Source organism: Lycorma delicatula, chromosome 1, assembly GCF_047948215.1.
Source record: "Lycorma delicatula isolate Av1 chromosome 1, ASM4794821v1, whole genome shotgun sequence".
In the NCBI taxonomy this organism is placed as follows: Eukaryota; Metazoa; Arthropoda; class Insecta; order Hemiptera; family Fulgoridae; genus Lycorma; species Lycorma delicatula.
Genome location: NC_134455.1, coordinates 197446012 through 197464670, shown reverse-complemented (window position 1 = coordinate 197464670; position 18659 = coordinate 197446012). Strand labels below are relative to the sequence as shown.

General features: G+C 29.7%; 1 protein-coding gene across 7 annotated transcripts in view; it reads left to right on the top strand.

Annotated features, from left to right (window-relative positions):
• The window catches only part of LOC142327081 (metallo-beta-lactamase domain-containing protein 1-like), a 72903-nt gene that overhangs the window by 40046 nt on the left and 14198 nt on the right, over positions 1–18659 (top strand). For 5 of the 7 annotated variants that reach the window (XM_075370000.1, XM_075370015.1, XM_075370024.1 and 2 more), the window contains exons 2-3: positions 10990–11157; positions 15533–15697. In XM_075370000.1, coding sequence (XP_075226115.1) covers positions 10990–11157; positions 15533–15697 — 333 coding nt within the window. Of the gene's footprint in view, positions 1–7637; positions 7663–10989; positions 11158–15532; positions 15698–18659 lie in introns of those variants that run through there. The other 2 variants (XM_075370033.1, XM_075369950.1) reach the window with 2 other exon arrangements.

The window sequence follows — 18659 nt, the reverse complement described above, 5'->3', positions numbered from 1 at the left end:
CGGAAGAAAAACTAAAAAAAGCATATTTTTGACTACCTACCTGACTAAATGCCCAGGTGAAATGCACCAAAGTAATTAAAGATATGTCCTGCATAGTAATTAATTTTTTCTCAATGTTTTTGCCTAATCTGAGTGTTTTCTGAATAACAGTTTAGCAGTTATAGGTAATTTTTCAAATTTCAAAAAGTGAGCATACAGAATACCAATCTAAATATATATATATTGAAATTTTGTGAACTTCTTGGATTAAGAATAAAGTTAAACATGTCACTCTGTAATAAAATGAAAGAGGTTTGTAAATAAAATTTAAAAAAAATTGTGATATGTTTGTATATTAATTACATATATACATTCTGGTAAATGCTTCAAAAACCGTACTGTTCAAAGATATACAACTCTGTGTGCTTTATAGTGTCCTGAAACCTTAACTTATTATCAAGAAGAGAAACTAATTCTTTAAGTGAGTAATACTTTTTAATTAAAAACACATAGTTTTTATATATATTCTATTATTACATATATTTTGTCACACAGTAATTTTTCCATGAAATATTTTGCTCAAGAGCCAAGATTGTTCTTTCATTAGTGTTTGATTTTCTAGATTTTTTATTAACTGAAATAACCACCATTTTATCTACTTTATACTAAGCAGCTAAAATTCATTTCATATTCACATATTATTTTAGTTTTTTTAATGATGAGTGATGAATCTGCAGTATATGAAATATTCCAATCTGGATTGGGATACATATTGTTGAGATGAAAGGTAGAGACAAGAAACTACTGTTACATTACGAGTACACAAGTTCGTATTTCGCCTACTTAAATGAATCATATATTTCTTTGACGTGCTTGGGATTTCTAATTTCATTGTTAGGACCATGAATTTTTACAATTCCACTGTTAAAGCTTTAATTGTTCAAGGAACATTTGTATAATTAAAAAACAGCTTTAATCTAGTAAAAATCTTAGTATGTATTTCAAAAATGTAAATTCCAGCTTTTGTGAAAAATGCTTACGTTTTTAGTTCTTATATTTTAAACAGTCTTTAAACATATCCTCAATAATACAATTAATTCTTTAAAAATCTGTGAACTAGACAACTATAATTTTCAGCTGGTATTATATTAATTTTTAGTTAAAATTTATGTAAAAATTTATTATATGCAAAAAAGCTACTTTAATGAGCGAGTAATTTTTATATCATTTCAATTGCATAAGATTAATAATAACAATAACAGGTAGTTGTCAAGTAATGATAGATTTTCTTAAAGATATTGTTATTAAGGTGATTTATTTTTACTGTAATAAAAACTATTAATAGAGAACAGCAGTTTTAGTATTTTGTTCTTTGTTTATATTAGGAAACTGAATACAATAGTAAAATAAATTTAATCTTGATGATATCAAATGGCATATTATGGTATAATCATAAAATAAGTAATTTATTCTTTGTTTTTTTTTTATCATGCAAATGCTACTGTAATATTTAATTATTTTAATGAAATCATAGTTACCATTTCTCGAAGAACATTGTTCCTAATTCTCTTATAGACTCTGTAGTTGGGTAAGAGTAATCCCACACTAGACTTGTGACAAGTCTAACCGAAGGCTTTTTTATTTTAATTTAAATTTCAATACCCGCATAACTACATTGAAGTTCAGTTAATTGGTTATTGTCAGCTTAGCACTGATTGATCTGAGACCATACTGACTGATTGAGGCCAGACCCAAAAGAACAAACATATATAAGTGTAGTTTAATCACTGGGTTGGTCTAGTGGTGAACGTGTCTTCGCAATTCAGCTGATTTTGAAGTCGAGAGTTGCAACATTCAAATCCTAATAAAAGCAGTTACTTTTATATGGATTTGAGTACTAGATCATGGATACTGGTGTTCTTTGGTGGTTGACTTTCAATTAACCTTAAATCTCAGAAATAGTCGACCTGAAACTGTACAAGACTACACTTCACTTGCACTCATACATATAATCCTCATTCATCCTCTGAAGTAATATCTGATGGTAACTCCCAGAGGCTAAACAGGGAAAAAATGGATGGACAATGATAAAATAAAGTGTTGTTATTGCACCACCCCATTTCTATCCTAACTTTTATTAGTTGAGAATTGCTTCACTCAGGTTCACTTTTTCTATTGATCTATTCTATGTCTGTATAATAGAATAGTTTCAATTCTAACAAATAAATTAATAAGTAATTATTCTCATTTTGAGAATTAGTAATTAGTCTCATTTTATATGTATTATTGGTGGTATTAATTCAGTAGCTTTAAATTACTTTTAATAATATTTTATATGACTTAGCAGAGTACATTATTTTAGTTATGATTTTACTCTCTGTAACTACTTATGTCTTTGATGAATAGAGGTTAGTTTTAAAGGTGATAAGTGAGCAGATTTTTTTTATTAGCTTGTAAATTTAGTCCTTAGAATTGATTTTTAACAATAACTTTTATTAACAGAAGGTAGTCAAGTCAATTTATGAATCATTTATATCCATTTATTGTTTAGAATTAGTTAGTATTTTCCGTCTTTATTACAATTCAGTCGTGACAAAAAACCTCATTGAAAACAAAACACTAGGAACTTGGCAAATAAACAGCTTAGTTGTAAGTTTTATTACAACATTGAATATTTATTGAATAGCACAACAAAGAGCTGCAGTAGTACACTCTACAAATATTCAAGAACGTGTACCACAAACAACGGTTGTTCAGGGAAGTTAATCGGTACCCTTCAGAAGAGGGTGTAGCACAATTGTGACCTCTTCTTGCTACAATATTCTAGGGATGAATTTGGATTTTCCTTAATAAATGAAAGATTGGTGCAGTTGTCTTCCTCAAAGTGTTAGATGTTATAAAATAAAACAAGGACGAGTAGGGTCATTGCTTTTGTTTATAGTAATGTTAGATAAAATTTGTAGAAAGTAGAAGGTGAAACTTAGGGAAGAGAAGAGAAGGAAAGCATAGCTGTTTGCTGATGAAATTGTTGCATGACAGTGAGTTGAAATTTAGAGAATATGCAATTTTTTCTGCAAAATTACAGTGTGGTACATAAAAGATAAAATTGGTAATCAGAAAAAAGTATGACAAAGTCCTTGAATTGTTAAAAAGTTTGAAATATTTGGGTGATCTCTGGCAGAGCATGGAAAAGTAAGTGAAGAGATAGGAAGTAGAGTATGGAGTGCAAAAAAATTTTATTAGAATTGTAAGAAAACTTGAATTGTATGGAGAAAAGAAAAAAATACTTTAACTTAATTGATGGTACTTTAAACTTAATGATGATGATGTAAAAGATACACTTAATACCAATACTGACATACAGTGAACAGGTATGTCAAAAAAGACTAGGAGGAAAGTAAAATACAGGCTATAGAAATAAAATCTCTTAGAAGCATGAAAAGAGGGATCATGTGAGAAATGTAGTGAAAAGGTCTTTCAGAAATTATGTACGAAAAGTCAATCAAAGGTAGCTTGGACTTATTAAGAGAAGAATGGGAGAAAGAACATTGAAAATGTGAAATTGGAAGGTAAATGGTAAAAGGTGGCTAGACATAAAATATTTTAAATAGGGATGTAGAGGTGAAAATGGTTGTGGTGGAAGAATAAAATCTAATAGCAGTCTGTGATTCATCCTCTGACACCAGTACTGATTAGGGGGAATAAGAAGAATGCATAAAAGATAAAACAACAATTTTAATGTAGCTACTAACAATTGGATTCAGCAGTTTTGGATTCACCTTTTATTAATTCACAGTTCATCTGCAATCTGGCTGAAATTGTTCTCTTTTCTCATCCATTGTAACCCTTTTTCAATGAGACTTTTAATTTAAACAACATACAAATTGAAGTGTAATATATGAAATGAAAATAATGATCTTGAAACTTAATGATGGAAAAAATAGCCTAAAGAGTCTGAAAAGTAATAAATTCTGTGGTTTTAATAAAATGCTATTTGAAAAAAGCCGTAAAATGTTGAAGAGAACAAATCGTATCCCATTAGCAGATTTAATTAATGCATAGCTTGAAGTGAGAGTAGGTCCTGAATAATTAAAAATTTTCAGAATTAAATTTTGCGTTAATGTAATGATAAAGCAAAAGGAGAAAATGACAGACCTGTATGTTTGCTTCATCTTTTCCAAAAATATGAGGTGTGGCTATTAAGTAACGAGACTAATGCCGTGAATATTTTAAATTTATATATATATTTAGTTATTATCATCCCCTTCAATATACACCCCTCTATTCCTGCAATGTTCCATGTGAATTTTCCATTGTTTGAAACAGTGCTGGAAGTCTTCTTCTGTGAGCTCTTTCATGACACGTGCCGCTTTTTCTTTCATAGCTTCAATGGTCTGAAATCTTGTTCCTTTTAATGCAGATTTGACCTTGGGAACCAGATAAAAGTCACATGGTGCCAGGTCAGGTGAATAAGGCAGATGGTCTAACACTGGGATGTTACACTTGGCTAGAAATGTCTTGACAGACAATGCAGTGTGAGCTGGTGCGTTGTCCTGATGAAGAACCCATGACTTGTTCTTCTGCAATTCAGGTCGTTTTTTTTTTTTCATGGAGTTGAGCAAGGACCTTGAATAAAGACAAGAATAGTTAACTGACAGTCAGATTGGATCAGCTTACCAATTTTTTCAATATTTTTATCTGTTTTTGACATGGAAGGGTGACCATCATCTTCAGTGTCTTCTTGGTCATCTTGGAAATGCTTAAATCACTCAAAAAATTTGCACATATGATAAACATTCATTGCCATATACTTTTTTTTACTAAAAGATTAAATTTCAGTTGCAGTTTTTTCAAATTTCATATGAAATTTCACAACAGTGTTTGCTCTAATAAAACAATTATCATTTTTTCGGCAAAACAAAAAAACATGTTATCCAAACAAAGGCCGACTAATATATCTACAGAAACTGGAGTGGCAACAATTGAAAGAGAAGGTTTCACGCTACACAACTGTTGGTCATATAAATTTGGTGCATGCAAAGTTGTTCTGCAGCAGTATTAGTCTCATTATTTAATAGCCGCAAGCCATATTGAATAGGTTAGGTATAATTAGTTATATTGAATAGATCCCCTGTATTCAGTAGATTAGAATCTCATCTAAATAAAAATAAACTTTTGTTGAAAAGCGATATAAAATGGATTAATTTTCAATTTTAACATCTAAGTAAAGCTTTTGGTTGTCTGGATGCTGAACTTAGAAAAAATGTATAACAGATGTATACCTGTACACTGTATGTCAGGATTGGCATTAAGTTTAAAAAAATGTAGCCAATAACAAACTTATATAATTTTTATTGGTAGGAAACAATTTGCAAATAAAAAGGCAGTGGACAAAAGGAATGGTTAGTACCAGTCCTAACTTGTGAAAATTTTAGCAGGAGTTCAATACTTGGTCCATCTTTATTTTTAATTTATGTGTATGAACTAATTTCAATGATTATAGAACTGTAAATGATTAAAGTACTGTAAATTTTTTAATTAATTAGTTTGACAAATGCCTCTTAAAATAATTTTACAATGCGCATTTAGTTTAGAATTAAAATTCTAGTAAACATTTGTAAAATTTTTAGCTTTAATTATTGATCTAGTGATCTTATAATACTGATTTAAATAAATAACATTCCACCTCTCTTGGAATGAAATTACATTTGCAAAATGTGCATTTAAAATTTTTGCTTTAAGGGCTTGATGGTTGTAAATCAAAAGTGGTTCATCACAGATGGATAATCTCTTGTACAATTCTAAACACTATTTTGAGGATCCTATTCTAAACAAAATATAGAAGATTTTTTTTATGCTACAAAAGAAAGCCATTAGATGTTTGGTAAGAGTAAGGAGAAATAAGACATGTTATCTTTTAAAGATTAAAATAAATAATCTTCATTATACTTTTACAAAGTAATAGTCAATTATAATCAGGCAGGTTTTAAAAAAAATGTAGACACTCAATTTACAAGAACAGGAACAAGTTGGTTTGTGGAAGTTTGCAGACCAAATTCTTTGAATGTAAGCAGTCTTATGTAGAACTTAAGTTCATGGTAAAATTACAACAGCATTTACCTAGGATTATAAAATAATATTTATAAAAAGATTAAAGCAGATTTTAATTGAATTTTTTTACTACTGAAGAATCTCTTTACCATCCCAATCATAAGTTAGGTAGTCAGGATTAAATTATTTAAGTTTCACATTTGATTTGTCCTATTCTAAATACTGAGTCACCAGGGTATTAAAATGAGTGTTTGATCAAGTTAACAATACACCACCAATATATAAAAAAAACCTTATTATATTTGACTGTAATAAATTTTTTGGGCATAGTTTTAATAAATACTCTAGAAAATTCATCCTATCAGCAAAATACAGTTATTTGTAAAACTTCATTTAATTTCTGCTTAATATATCATTTTTAGTTAAGTAATTAACTAAAGTTTGCCTTTCTCTGAAATTAATTCACCTTGATAACTAATAAAAAATCTGTCACTTTGTATCAATAGCTGAAGTAGTAAACTTACCTCTATATATTTAAATTCTTCAAATCCCAATCTGGGTGATGAAAAAGTAGCATCTTGTTCTTTCATCTGGAGGTCCTGAGTTCAAATCCCTGTTAGGCATAGCATTTTTTCACACGCTACAAAAATTCCATTTCTATATCCCACGCAAAGCTTCAAGCTAATGTAGTGATATCAAGCCAAAAAAAAAGAAGTTTTTAATAAACATTTATATTCGAATACATTACGTCTCAGGCGTGGTCAACCTGAGTGCTACAGACTACATGTTTACTGGTACATTTACACTTACATTGCACTACGTCTATGTAGGGATGAAACTATGGAGACATAGTGCAGTGTACGTGTAAATGTATTTACAGTGCAATGCAATTTGTGTAACTGCATTTGCCTATACACACACACATGCAGACTTGGCAGTAGCTGGAAAACTGATTGGAGAAAAACTAAAACTCTAATACATTTTCATGAGGCAGAGATCTCTGCAAAGATAGAAAAAAAAATTAAGCAATAAGTAAATGAAAATTAATTTTTATATATAATTATTTAACAATAAAAATATTAAAATAATATTTATGTCTGAAAAAAGAAGAAACTTTGTAATTTGACTTGGTTAGTCATTTTCTAATGTTCATACAAAATTTTATTGGTAGCTTCTAAAGCTTACTTTAGATATTTTTTTATAACCTCTAACAAGCATTTACTAGTAACGTTAACAAAGAAAGAGAGTTAAATAAGATCTTGTGTGAAAGAAATGCTACTCTACTCTAAACGTTAAAAAAGACATCTACTCTAAAAGTTAAAAAAGCCATCTTATTGCATTTCTGGATATTCTTCACTCAAATGGTGCATGCAATTATTTTTAACATTACTTATCTGCAGGATCATGCTTATTTTTTGTGTATGATTAATTCATCGTATTAAGCTTGTGCAGGGGAATGTGAAATTAAAATTTTGGACCATATGAAAAATGCCCAATCTGACCAGGATTGAAATCTAGTACCTTCCAGATGAAAAGCTGAGATACTACCACTTGTTACAGATGTTGACTACACATATTTCCCAATCGAGCTCTCTTACTTTTGGAAAGGACTCATTACTGAAACCACATCCGGTATGCTTGCAGTCTTATTGTCTGTTTTTCAAACATGATTTGTATCTATTAATGAGTTAGGACAAAATATTCTGTCTGTAAACTGCCATCAATGTTATCTTCCAGACTCAATCTTTTTTTATAGCATGATAGGCAGTATGAGATTGATTGTTAAAAGCCTGGCTAATTCAATGTACACTTTAATACTAATTTCTCCTTCATATAATATTTTATATATGCAGTTAATTTATTCAGCCTTTTGATGCTGAAAGCTGAATTTAGTTCAGCTCAAGGACTAAAAAAGTTTTTTTTTTTTTTTGACAGATGAAAAAATATATAATAGGCTACATATCTGAAACTTAAGGTTATTTATAAATATGGTGAAGGAAAGTAAATGAAAGAAACTAAGACTGAAATTTTCTTTTTATAAGCATATTATAAAAAAACATATACTTTAAGTAATTTTGTTTTAAAAAATAAATAAATACATCAGTAAAAATAAGGTTTAAAAACTAGAACAATAAATAAACTTTTTCTTTAAAGTACCACAGTTTAGATCTGTTTTTCTACTTTTTGCATTACAAAAATTATTTTTTAAATATTAGAAAACAAGATTATCAATCTTCTCATGCCAATCAACAAAGAAAAATATTAGTAAAATAATATTGTACGATATTTTAAATACTGAGGTTGATAAAAGTATTGTTGTGGTCTTCACTCTGTGCAGTAGTTTAATAGTTTAAGGCTTAGTCAGATCAGGTTTTTTTATGCTAATGTCTCCCTGTTACTCTTCCCAGCCACTTTTCTGTTATTGGGTTCTAACACAAATCCTGGCCTGTTGGTCCATATGCAACAAAATAAGCTTGTATATTCATTTACAAATAAGAAATATAGATACTATAAGCCCCAAATCAAGAAAGCTACACTAGATATCTGGAGAATTATCAATAGCATGTCAATCAGTCTTATTTTAATAAATTATTTTACTCCATTATTGACAAAATGATTTCTTCATTAATATATTCTTCATTAATCAATATATTTTCATTTATCTTTAAACGTTAATCAAACATAAGGAGAGCAGGTTGGGAAGAGCAGCTTGTAGCATCAGCAGGTCATAAGATCCTTTTACTTAACATTATGAGTTTTTATCTATGGGTGATCATTTTATCACTGAAGTAGTGGGCTATTATGTATAATAGGTATAGTTTAATAGGTAGAGAAAAAGAAAGAAACCCTGGAGTGAGGGGAATATAAATTGGAGCATAATTGTTATTACATGTACACTGATTTCATAGAAGACTGTCTCATGTGCAAAATTTGATTGTTTTAATTAACAAGGAATTTACTATTACATTTTTAAATGTGATTGTTTAATTCCTTAATTTTTTCATAGGTACCTTTCAATGAAAACTCTTGAGTTCATTCATGTATTAGTTGATAAAGGGAAAATGAGAAAAAACAACTCGAAGCATGTATACATGCATTGTAGAAATATATAGACTATGCATCTTTTAATTTCTGAACTACCTGTTGGTGAATAGTAAAAGATTTACTTCACAACTTATACCGCTACACTTAGAAGAAATTTTATTTTTTTATACAGTTTTGAGAAATTTTTATCCTATGGAATGATATATTTACAAAGGTCCAACTTGAGTTAAAAAACTATCAAAATAAACTTTGTGTCTAGAAGTTAATGATTTTTTTTAAACCTTAATATGGTTTGCTCAGATGTTGAGCATTCCCAGTATTCTACATTTGTAACCTTCATTTGAAAATACTATAATGAACTCTGGGAATAATTTAAATGGAGTACATAAGAAATATGAAATTTAATTTTAGCATCAAAGGGTGATCATTTAGGATATTTCTAAACCATAAATAAGTATATTTATGTATTTCAAATTGCTCTTATGCATTGATATTGATCTTCAACAATTCTTTCAGCATCATCTATAGAAGCATAGATTCCAGCAAGTACTACACTATTTTTTTTTGGGAGTTCTATATGTATAATCCTCTCATTTAATTACCAACTCTTTTTATAACTTACAATGAACTAATATTATTGATATTTACAATATTGCAGAAAGTTTTTTTTTAAGACATTGGTGGATTTTCATGTGTGGCAGGAAGTGTAAATGTCTCTTTGATGTATTGAAGAAGCATTTGTTGATAGACATTCATTAAATGTGTTGATGTTTATTAAATCTGTTGGTAAACATTCATTAAATGTCACTTTAAATTGCGGCCCTGATTACACATTTTATGCTGTAAATGCAAATAGGCCTGGCAGCTGTTGTGATGCAACAGCAGATCTTCTATGTTATCTTTTAATAACATAGCTGTTTGTTGAAAATTAGAAAATGGATGAAGGTTGTTTCCTGTGGCAGTCATTGTAGATACTAATACATAGGAATTGAGTGACTGGTTAATCCCACCTCTTCATTGCAATCCTGAGGATGTTTTGGAAAGACAGTAATAATGTGTTAATGTACCACATAAAAGAACTTTGTGTTGCATTAAATGCAGCATCAGTGCTTCAATGAGAATTGTGCAGAATTCCATGAGAATTGAACCTGAACATGCAGCCAGAATAGTATTTGCATGTACAGTACTTCATAATGTTGCAAAAAAGGCAGAGAAAATATTACATAGGAATTAGTAATGACAAAGAGGTAAACTATGATGTAGGAAAAGAGCCACGTGATTACAGCAATGATAAACTAAAGGTGCAGTTATACTTGTAATTTCTTGCTTTATACTTGGTTGAAATTCAGAAAATAAAATATTCTTTCCCTTAATACATAAAATAAAATTTCCTTTTATAAATTACTTCCAGAACTTTCATTTTCATGGGTGATTTTTCTTGTTTTTTAGACATTGTTTTAACTTTGCCATGTTATTTACATGCAACCAAAACAACCAGACTCAAATACAAAATTTTACCAATCTTAATTCTGATCAGCTACTCTTCAAAATTTAATTTTGAAATTGTAGAAAAGTTTTTAAAAGTCACAGAGTGACTTTTTACACATCAAAATTTAAAAAAGTGTCAAGTCCTTCAACACATTTCCTATCTCCCTACTTTTCAATTTTCAAAGCTTTACTTAAAAAACACTGAAAACAGCTAAAAAAAATGAAAAGTTGGAAAATACTTAAAAATACAGATCCCCAGGTATGACTGTGAAGTATGACAGGATCATTGTATAAATAATTATCCTGACTGAACAATATGATTATCATTACATAAACAAAAAATCATTGTTCATATATGTTTTATTACTTGTTAGTATTAATGGTATCCTTTAGAACAATTATAATTATTAAAATGATATTTTTCAGAATCTGAGTCAGCTAAAATGTCTTACAAAGTAACAGTATTGTACCCTGGTTATTCAAAAGAAGAAGAGGGTGGAATGATGGCCAATTGTAGTTGTACGCTAATTACTGGCAAACTGAATGTTATTGTTGATACTATGACACCGTGGGATAAAGATAAAATTATCAAAGGTTTTTATTAATCATAATATTAAGTTGGGTTTAATATAACCTCACTTTAGAATAAATATTTTCAAACATAAATTAAAAACTGAAGAATGAATAATTTAAATTTTAAAAGAAATGATTTTAATTTGAAAATTCAAGAATGGCAATAAACAAATTAACAACTTTGTAATGAGTAGTTTGCACTTTATTAAAAAGTTGTGAGTTCAATGAAGCATATAATTGTTCAATAATTGTATAATTTTTAATTCATATTAAACATTAAAATTATAAAATATATATTAAAAAAAAAAAATCAGATAGAATTTAAAATGAAATGATTCATCTTGCAGAATTAAAATAAAAATCTAAATATTTAATGGGTAGTATTTAAAACTGAAATTAATAGTCTTTTTAATTATGGCTGGTCAACCCATTTAACATTTTAGTTCAAGGGGAACATTTTTAATACTTCAGTATGCACCTTTTTTTAACATAGTACAATTAACGTGCCCAAATTGTGCATACAAATATATTCTTTTGGAAACATACAACAAAAGAAGTTACGTATTAGCTCGTCGACCATAACCATAATTAACCCGTAACTTAATGATCCCGTAACTTTGAAATATTTTCTAAGTTACGGGATCATTAACATTATTTACATATTAAAAATATAGGCATTATTGCTTATAATTATAGTTATAAATTAACCAATCTTACCTTGTGCTCGCTAGCCCCGACTAATTAACAGCAATGTTTTGATTATTTAAATAATAAATAATTACTGAATTTACTATTTAAATACTCAAAACATTAATGTTAATTACTCAAGGTTAGCGAGCGTAGGTTAAGTGTGGTTAAATTATATTTATAAAATAAATAAATATAAAATGGTAATATAATGGTTTTTTCGGGTGATATTAACAATAACCCAAAAGTCTGCAATCTATTGGTCGACAGGCTAATACGAAGTACCCAAAAGAAATATAAAAGTATGTCTACATTCAAATCAAATCTTATTGTTTTTATTTTTATATGCTGTACAGTTTGATCTGATTCATGGGTTCAAACTGCGCTGAATTGCTCACAACAAAGCAGGAAAAATTAAAGTAAAATTAACAACTGAACAACTTGTATAATAACTACTTGTTATTGAGCTTACCCACCGGGTTGGTCTAGTGGTGAACGCGTCTTCGCAAATCAGCATATTTCGAAGTTGAGAGTTACAGCATTCAAATAAAGGCAGTTACTTTTATACGGATTTGAATACTAGAACATGGATACCGGTGTTCTTTGGTTGTTGGGTTTCAATTAACCAGACATCTCAGAAATGAGATGTGTGGTTGTACGTGAGACTGTACAAGACTATACTTCACTTACACTCACATTTCATCCTCTGAAGTAATACCTGACGGTGATTCCCATTGGCTAAACAGGAAAAAAGGTATTAAGCTTGCTCAATTAAAACTCCTGAAATAAATGTGGTCCTGTTTTGAAATATAATATTAAACATTAATAGTATGCGTATTCATAATAATTAAAATATTTTAATCAGTTTAATGGCTTTAGGCGTGCTTTTATTACTTTTATCTAAGATTAATCATGTAAAAAGTGAAAATTATACATTTTATCAATATAGTAATTAATTTTGATGACATGTGTACTTGTATTACTTTTATCACATTTAAGTGGAAATTATTCATTTTATCGGTAGAATAATTGTGTATATAACATTTCTTTTATGTAGTTTTTCTCTATATAATCCAGTCAAATGTATTTTTTAAATGTTAAATTACGTTTTAAGTGTTTAATGTTATTTTGCATATGTTTGTATATTTAAAGCGAAATAATTTCATTCCTAAGAATTTTACATTTTTAAATGAAACTATTTTATTTATATACTTTTACAGTTATTTTCTTTACTTTTAAACTTTGTTTAGTTCCCACCAATTAAGGTAATTGTATTTTATAAATTTTTTGAAGAATATTTATTATGAATAATTTGTCATTAGCTTTGATTCATTACTTTTTTTCTAATTAAATAGTAATAAAACTACTTAAAGATTAAAAAGTTCTTTTTATGTAATACTGTATGTTCTGAGGTCCACTAACCCATCGACAGAACAGTGAATTCAACTAGAAGTATTCCTTTTCTTTAGATGTTCAGAATTTACTCTTGTTGTATTTTGTTAAACCTTCTTTTTATAAGGTTGTTTGTAATACATCTGTCAGCTGACAAAATCATAAGCAATTTTTTATTTTTTTGAACTTTCAAATAATTCATATGTTTAAGTTATTGGATGTAATGATCTTCAAGGAGATTTGATTATTTAGAGTACAAAAAACTACAAAAATGATGTACAATAAAACAATAAGCCCTATTTCATGAAGAGAGTTTCATGTTTCCACCAAGTAGGAAAAAACCAAGTGATATGCATATTTTATTAACAAATTCTTTTATTTTGTTTCAAAAATTAATTCTCTTCCTTTACTTTCTCCAGCAGACAAATCAGTGTTATAAGATAGCCTCTATGGTTAGTCTCTCCTATCTTTTTCTCCTTCTACATGTGCCTATTTATTCTCAATTCCTGTTGATTTCTTCGCTGTGATTGTCCATCTTGTTGTATTTTAATGGTCTTGTTCTCTGTAGCAATTGTTGTTGCTGTAATTTGGAGATCCATTTTACACTCACCTGATCCTCTTTATATGTTCCAGCCCTCTCATTTATTTCCCTTCTAATTCCATGCCAATAATAATCTCCAGCTTAAGTCCTCTAGTGTCACTATTTTTTTATTCTGTCTTTCATTGTTCTTTCAAATATTGCCAACAGAAATTTTAATTCCATGCTTTTTGTTTTCAGTTTTCTTCTTTACTACTCAAATTTTCAATCTGAACTATTCAGGTTAAATATAGGTTTTATAAAACACTATATTCTATGTACGTTGTCTTGGTCTGATATAATTTATTCCAAACTGTTGCCGAATGGCTTTGACGGCACGTGGCACCTTAAAACCTTACGGTAACCCTGAGAGAGGCTGTTTGACGTTTCTGGAATGGTGGCCCTAAAAAGTGCTGTTTTGGCGTTAGCTCTGAGAAGAGCTGTTGGGTTCAGAAGCTGATCTACAGTGAAGTCGACTCAGCTGTAGTCGAGGAGTTAAGGCTCGTCCATTGAAATCAGACTGGGCTTCCCCTCAGCGGCAGTTGAGTTCCTGAGTTCCTATTACAGCTAGCCTCCAGAACCCTGCAGTGTCGGGTCGTCAGTTGTCTTTCATCAGTGCGGCACAGTTTTCCCCAAGTAATCCCACGCTGGGCCAGGGCAATTGAAGGCCAGCGAGCTGGAGTGGGAAGGTAGCATCCGCACCCAGGGACTCCCTCGGTGGCCGGCCAGGCCTGCTGCTCCGGAAGGGATGTTGGCATCCACTGGATGGTTAAAAAAAAAAAAAAAAAAGAGTGGTCCCATGTTGAGCTAGCCAGGGAACTTCTTCTGTTTCTGTCTTCTTCCATTTTCTTCTTGGTCTTCTCCAGGAGGTGTCGACAATGAATTGAAAATTCACTCTCGTGTCTGCTCTTTTATCGGAGCTTGCAAGTGGTGGATCCACAGCACCGCTATAGTGGGAGATCTGCACGGTCATCTACGTGGTAGGAGTGATGCTGTGCAAGCGCATATGTATAAAGTACTCCTGCTGACATATGAGCTGCTAGCTTTGTGTCTGCCAATATTATGCTAACCATAAATGTGATAACAATATGTAACCTGATTAATGCACATTGTCAAATTACTTGAATTTTGTTTATTCCCCCATCTGGGCTGACTTCACTGCACAGATATGTATCTACTTCTCTAGGTATCTCTACCCCTATTTTTCCAAGTTTCATTAATCTTGACCCTTAGTTGTTACTAATTTTCTCTTGAAATTCTTAAATTAATTACTATTGGTAGCAGTAATAGTAATGACAATAAGAATTATGATAGAATTTGATTAGTCTAGCATTGTTTTATTAATAAAGGTGTTACATTTAAAGTTAACTTTACTTTTGTACTTAAAACCCATTTTTGGCACTTTTAACACAAGTAGAAATAGCAGCTAGGGGATTTTGTGATCAAGCTGTTGATTCCTTTCTGTCAGCTTATTTTTTTTAATGAATGTATTCCAAATAAAATGTCACTATGTTCCATTTTTTTTAAATATGCCAATATTTTATTAATTAGATCCTGAAGGAGATTTTTTATCTATGTCCAAAATTAATTATATATGAGATTAATTTAAACCACTCAAAATATCTTTCCATTGAGAATAAAATTCTAAATAACCTAATTGTATAAGCTATTCTTTAACTTGTAACAGTGCATTTTCTAAAATTTAACTAATATTATTTTTTTGTTTATAAATATTACTAGGACTGGCAGATCATGATCTAATACCAGATGATATCGACTATGTTATCTGCACTCATGGCCATTCTGATCACATTGGTAATAATAATTTATTTTTGAAAGCGAAACATATTGTGGGATTATCCTATTCTTTTAAAGATCATTATTACTCAAGTCCTCTAGACAGCGGTAAGTATTATTAATGTTATAAATGTATTGGTGATCAATAATGTTAACAATTCAGTATAAAATATTGTGTATCCTTCCATACCAAATTGACAAAATTTTTACTTTATAGACAGGATTGTTTAGCATTTTTTGATATCAAAAAAGAATAATGTAATTCAGGTGGTAGAAGATGTTAAGAAGTGTAGCATTTGTTGTAAAAATGTTTTGTGATTTTAAACACAATATTTCAATTCTGATTGAGTTAGGGATTGATTGATTCAGGTTGGTTAGGGATAGAGTTCCATGGGCGCCATGAGAGGCTTAACCACTTAGATTTCTTTGAGATCTTGGAGGAAGGAGCCCTTGTGAGCTAGAGGCTCTATTCTTCTATTCATACTGTATCATAATTTTTAAAAAACTTTTGTGTACTGCAACATTTTAGTTTTTGTTAATTTAGAAGTTGTAACAATACAGAGAGAATAAGCAAGTCTAAATTATTTAAACACCATTATGTTTCTTAATTTTTTGTGAAGGCCGACTACATTTTAAAAAAAAAAGAAGATGTATCATAATATTTGTCTTTCCCAATGTGATTTGGTGGTGGCCAGGGGAGGATTGCAGGTGTTTGAAATCTTGTACTTGTTATGTAGTTGTGATACACTTCTGGACTAGAAAAATCAGATTCTATATCTTTGTTGATAAGCAACAGTTCATTCCTTAAAAATAATTCTGAAAAAATTAAGACTGGAATCATTTATGTTTGGTATGGTATTTTTCCTGTCCTATATATACATATTCATATACACAAACAAATTTTATGATTAATGAAGATTATATATATTACTTCATTACATTATAAATTTTATTATAATTCAACATTTCAGTTCGCATACAATTTACAATTATATATATATATATATATATTAACAATATTACAATATTCATATTATTCTATTACATATATTATCTATAAATTATAATTGGCAACAATTTTTAGAGAACTTACCAGAATCCCTTCCTGTTGAATGGAGAGTATACAATGCATTGTTTCCTACAGAAAGGGCCCATTCATTTATTGCTTTACTCCATCTTTTACAGTCTTTCTTATGATTGAAATACATAAAGTATCTGAGGTACAAGTTGTTGTAATCACAGTTGCTTCTTCTGAGAGTAATGATGTTAATTACACAGCCAATCCCTATGGTAAATAGAGTAAATATTTTTTTGAATTTCACTGACCTTGGTGTCATTACATGGAACAGTTTATTTGACTCTGTGAAGAAAGGAATGAAAAACCACTTCATTCCTCACTCTCTGTAGTACACAAAGCGTAGAATACTTGCCATTCTTAGGGATGGCTACATCATTTCTGGAAGTGACTGCATTATGGTCTGGTCATCTTTAACCAATGTGATTATGGCACAAAACATACGTAGGAGTCATAGACTCTTTACATTGACTCCAATTTGTTATTCTGTAACAAACTAACATCTAATTCTGAAATGTTAATTGATTTGAAGTAGAATTAAATGAAATTTGTAATTAGTTGTTAAAATGATTTTTTTTTAAGTTATTTTATCTCTATCATGAAATATATGTATATTATACATATAAAGAATGTTTGAGAACTCTCCATATCCCTAGAGAAATATATGTTGGGAATTTAGTACATATTTTGGCCATTTTTATATAATTGTCTTTTAAATTATACTAATCAACAATAATTTTGTTAAATGAGAGAGAATAACTGATTCTTATAGTATTTTTCATGTTGATTTCAAATGTGAAATCAGAATTCTTCTAGCAGGCTTAGTTTTTTTGTAACTACCATTCTTATTTTCAGATAGTATCATGCATGAACTCTCCATAAGCGTAGCGTTTTGTGAATGCATTTTATTATATATTTATCAACTAAATAGCTTTTGTTTGTTTATTACAGTCCCTTAATTGTTGTCACATTGATTTGTTAGACATTAATCATCATGTTTATTATTTACACACTAATAAAAATGAACAAGAATGAGGCTCATTCTTCCTATTTTTCATTTTACTTTAAACATATCATCCACTCATTAATTATTTCTGTCGTTATTATATTTACTTACAAACTGTTGTGCAGACTTGAGAAATATCTTTAATTCTCATTCAAGTGTGAGTTCTCATGTGTATAACATTCAGTTTGTAGCTGGCTTTCGTATTTGCAGATTTTTCAGTAAAGTGAGTGTATGTTATTAAATTAGTGTGTTTATAAATTGTTTCTTTTTAAACACTATCAATTATTGTAATATACAAGGGTAAGTCAATTATTATCCGCAATGTAGTTATAAATTTTATTGGAATACAAATAGGAAACTTACATATACATCATTTTTCAACATAGTCCGCTTGCATTTCAACGCACTTGGTCCATCGTTGCACAAGCTTCCTGATGATCAGCATTGTTTATACCCCACAATAGTAGCCTGGAAACGGTTCATTTAGGAAATTCTGCACTGTAAGACCAAAATGAGCCACAGTTCTGTCTTCATGATTCCGTTCTCTTTTAGTAGAGGTATTAAACACCTTTTCAACATCAAGTAAGAATCATCATTACATACTCTTAAAAAGATATGGTCCAAATGATCCAAACAAGTATCTGGATATTATACCAGACTATATCAAGGATTTCTTTACAACTCGTGCACAAAATGAAAATTATTTTTAGCTCAGAAAACCACATTCCTGGCCTTTGAAATGCAATAAATTATATATTTATCAGGAAAAAGCACTTTTATGTGGGACACCACATTTAGAAAATTATACTAATAAAGTAAATGTTTGTCCTTGCGTCTTCTTTTGTCCACTATCCAGCCAGTCTAACACTATCAAATTCAAGTTTCAATCAAGCATTTTTGTTTTATGAGACCTCTGTTGTGTGTTCACAAAATCATTCATTTGCAGCATTGTTTACTCTGTTTGTCATCCTTCATGCACCCATACATAT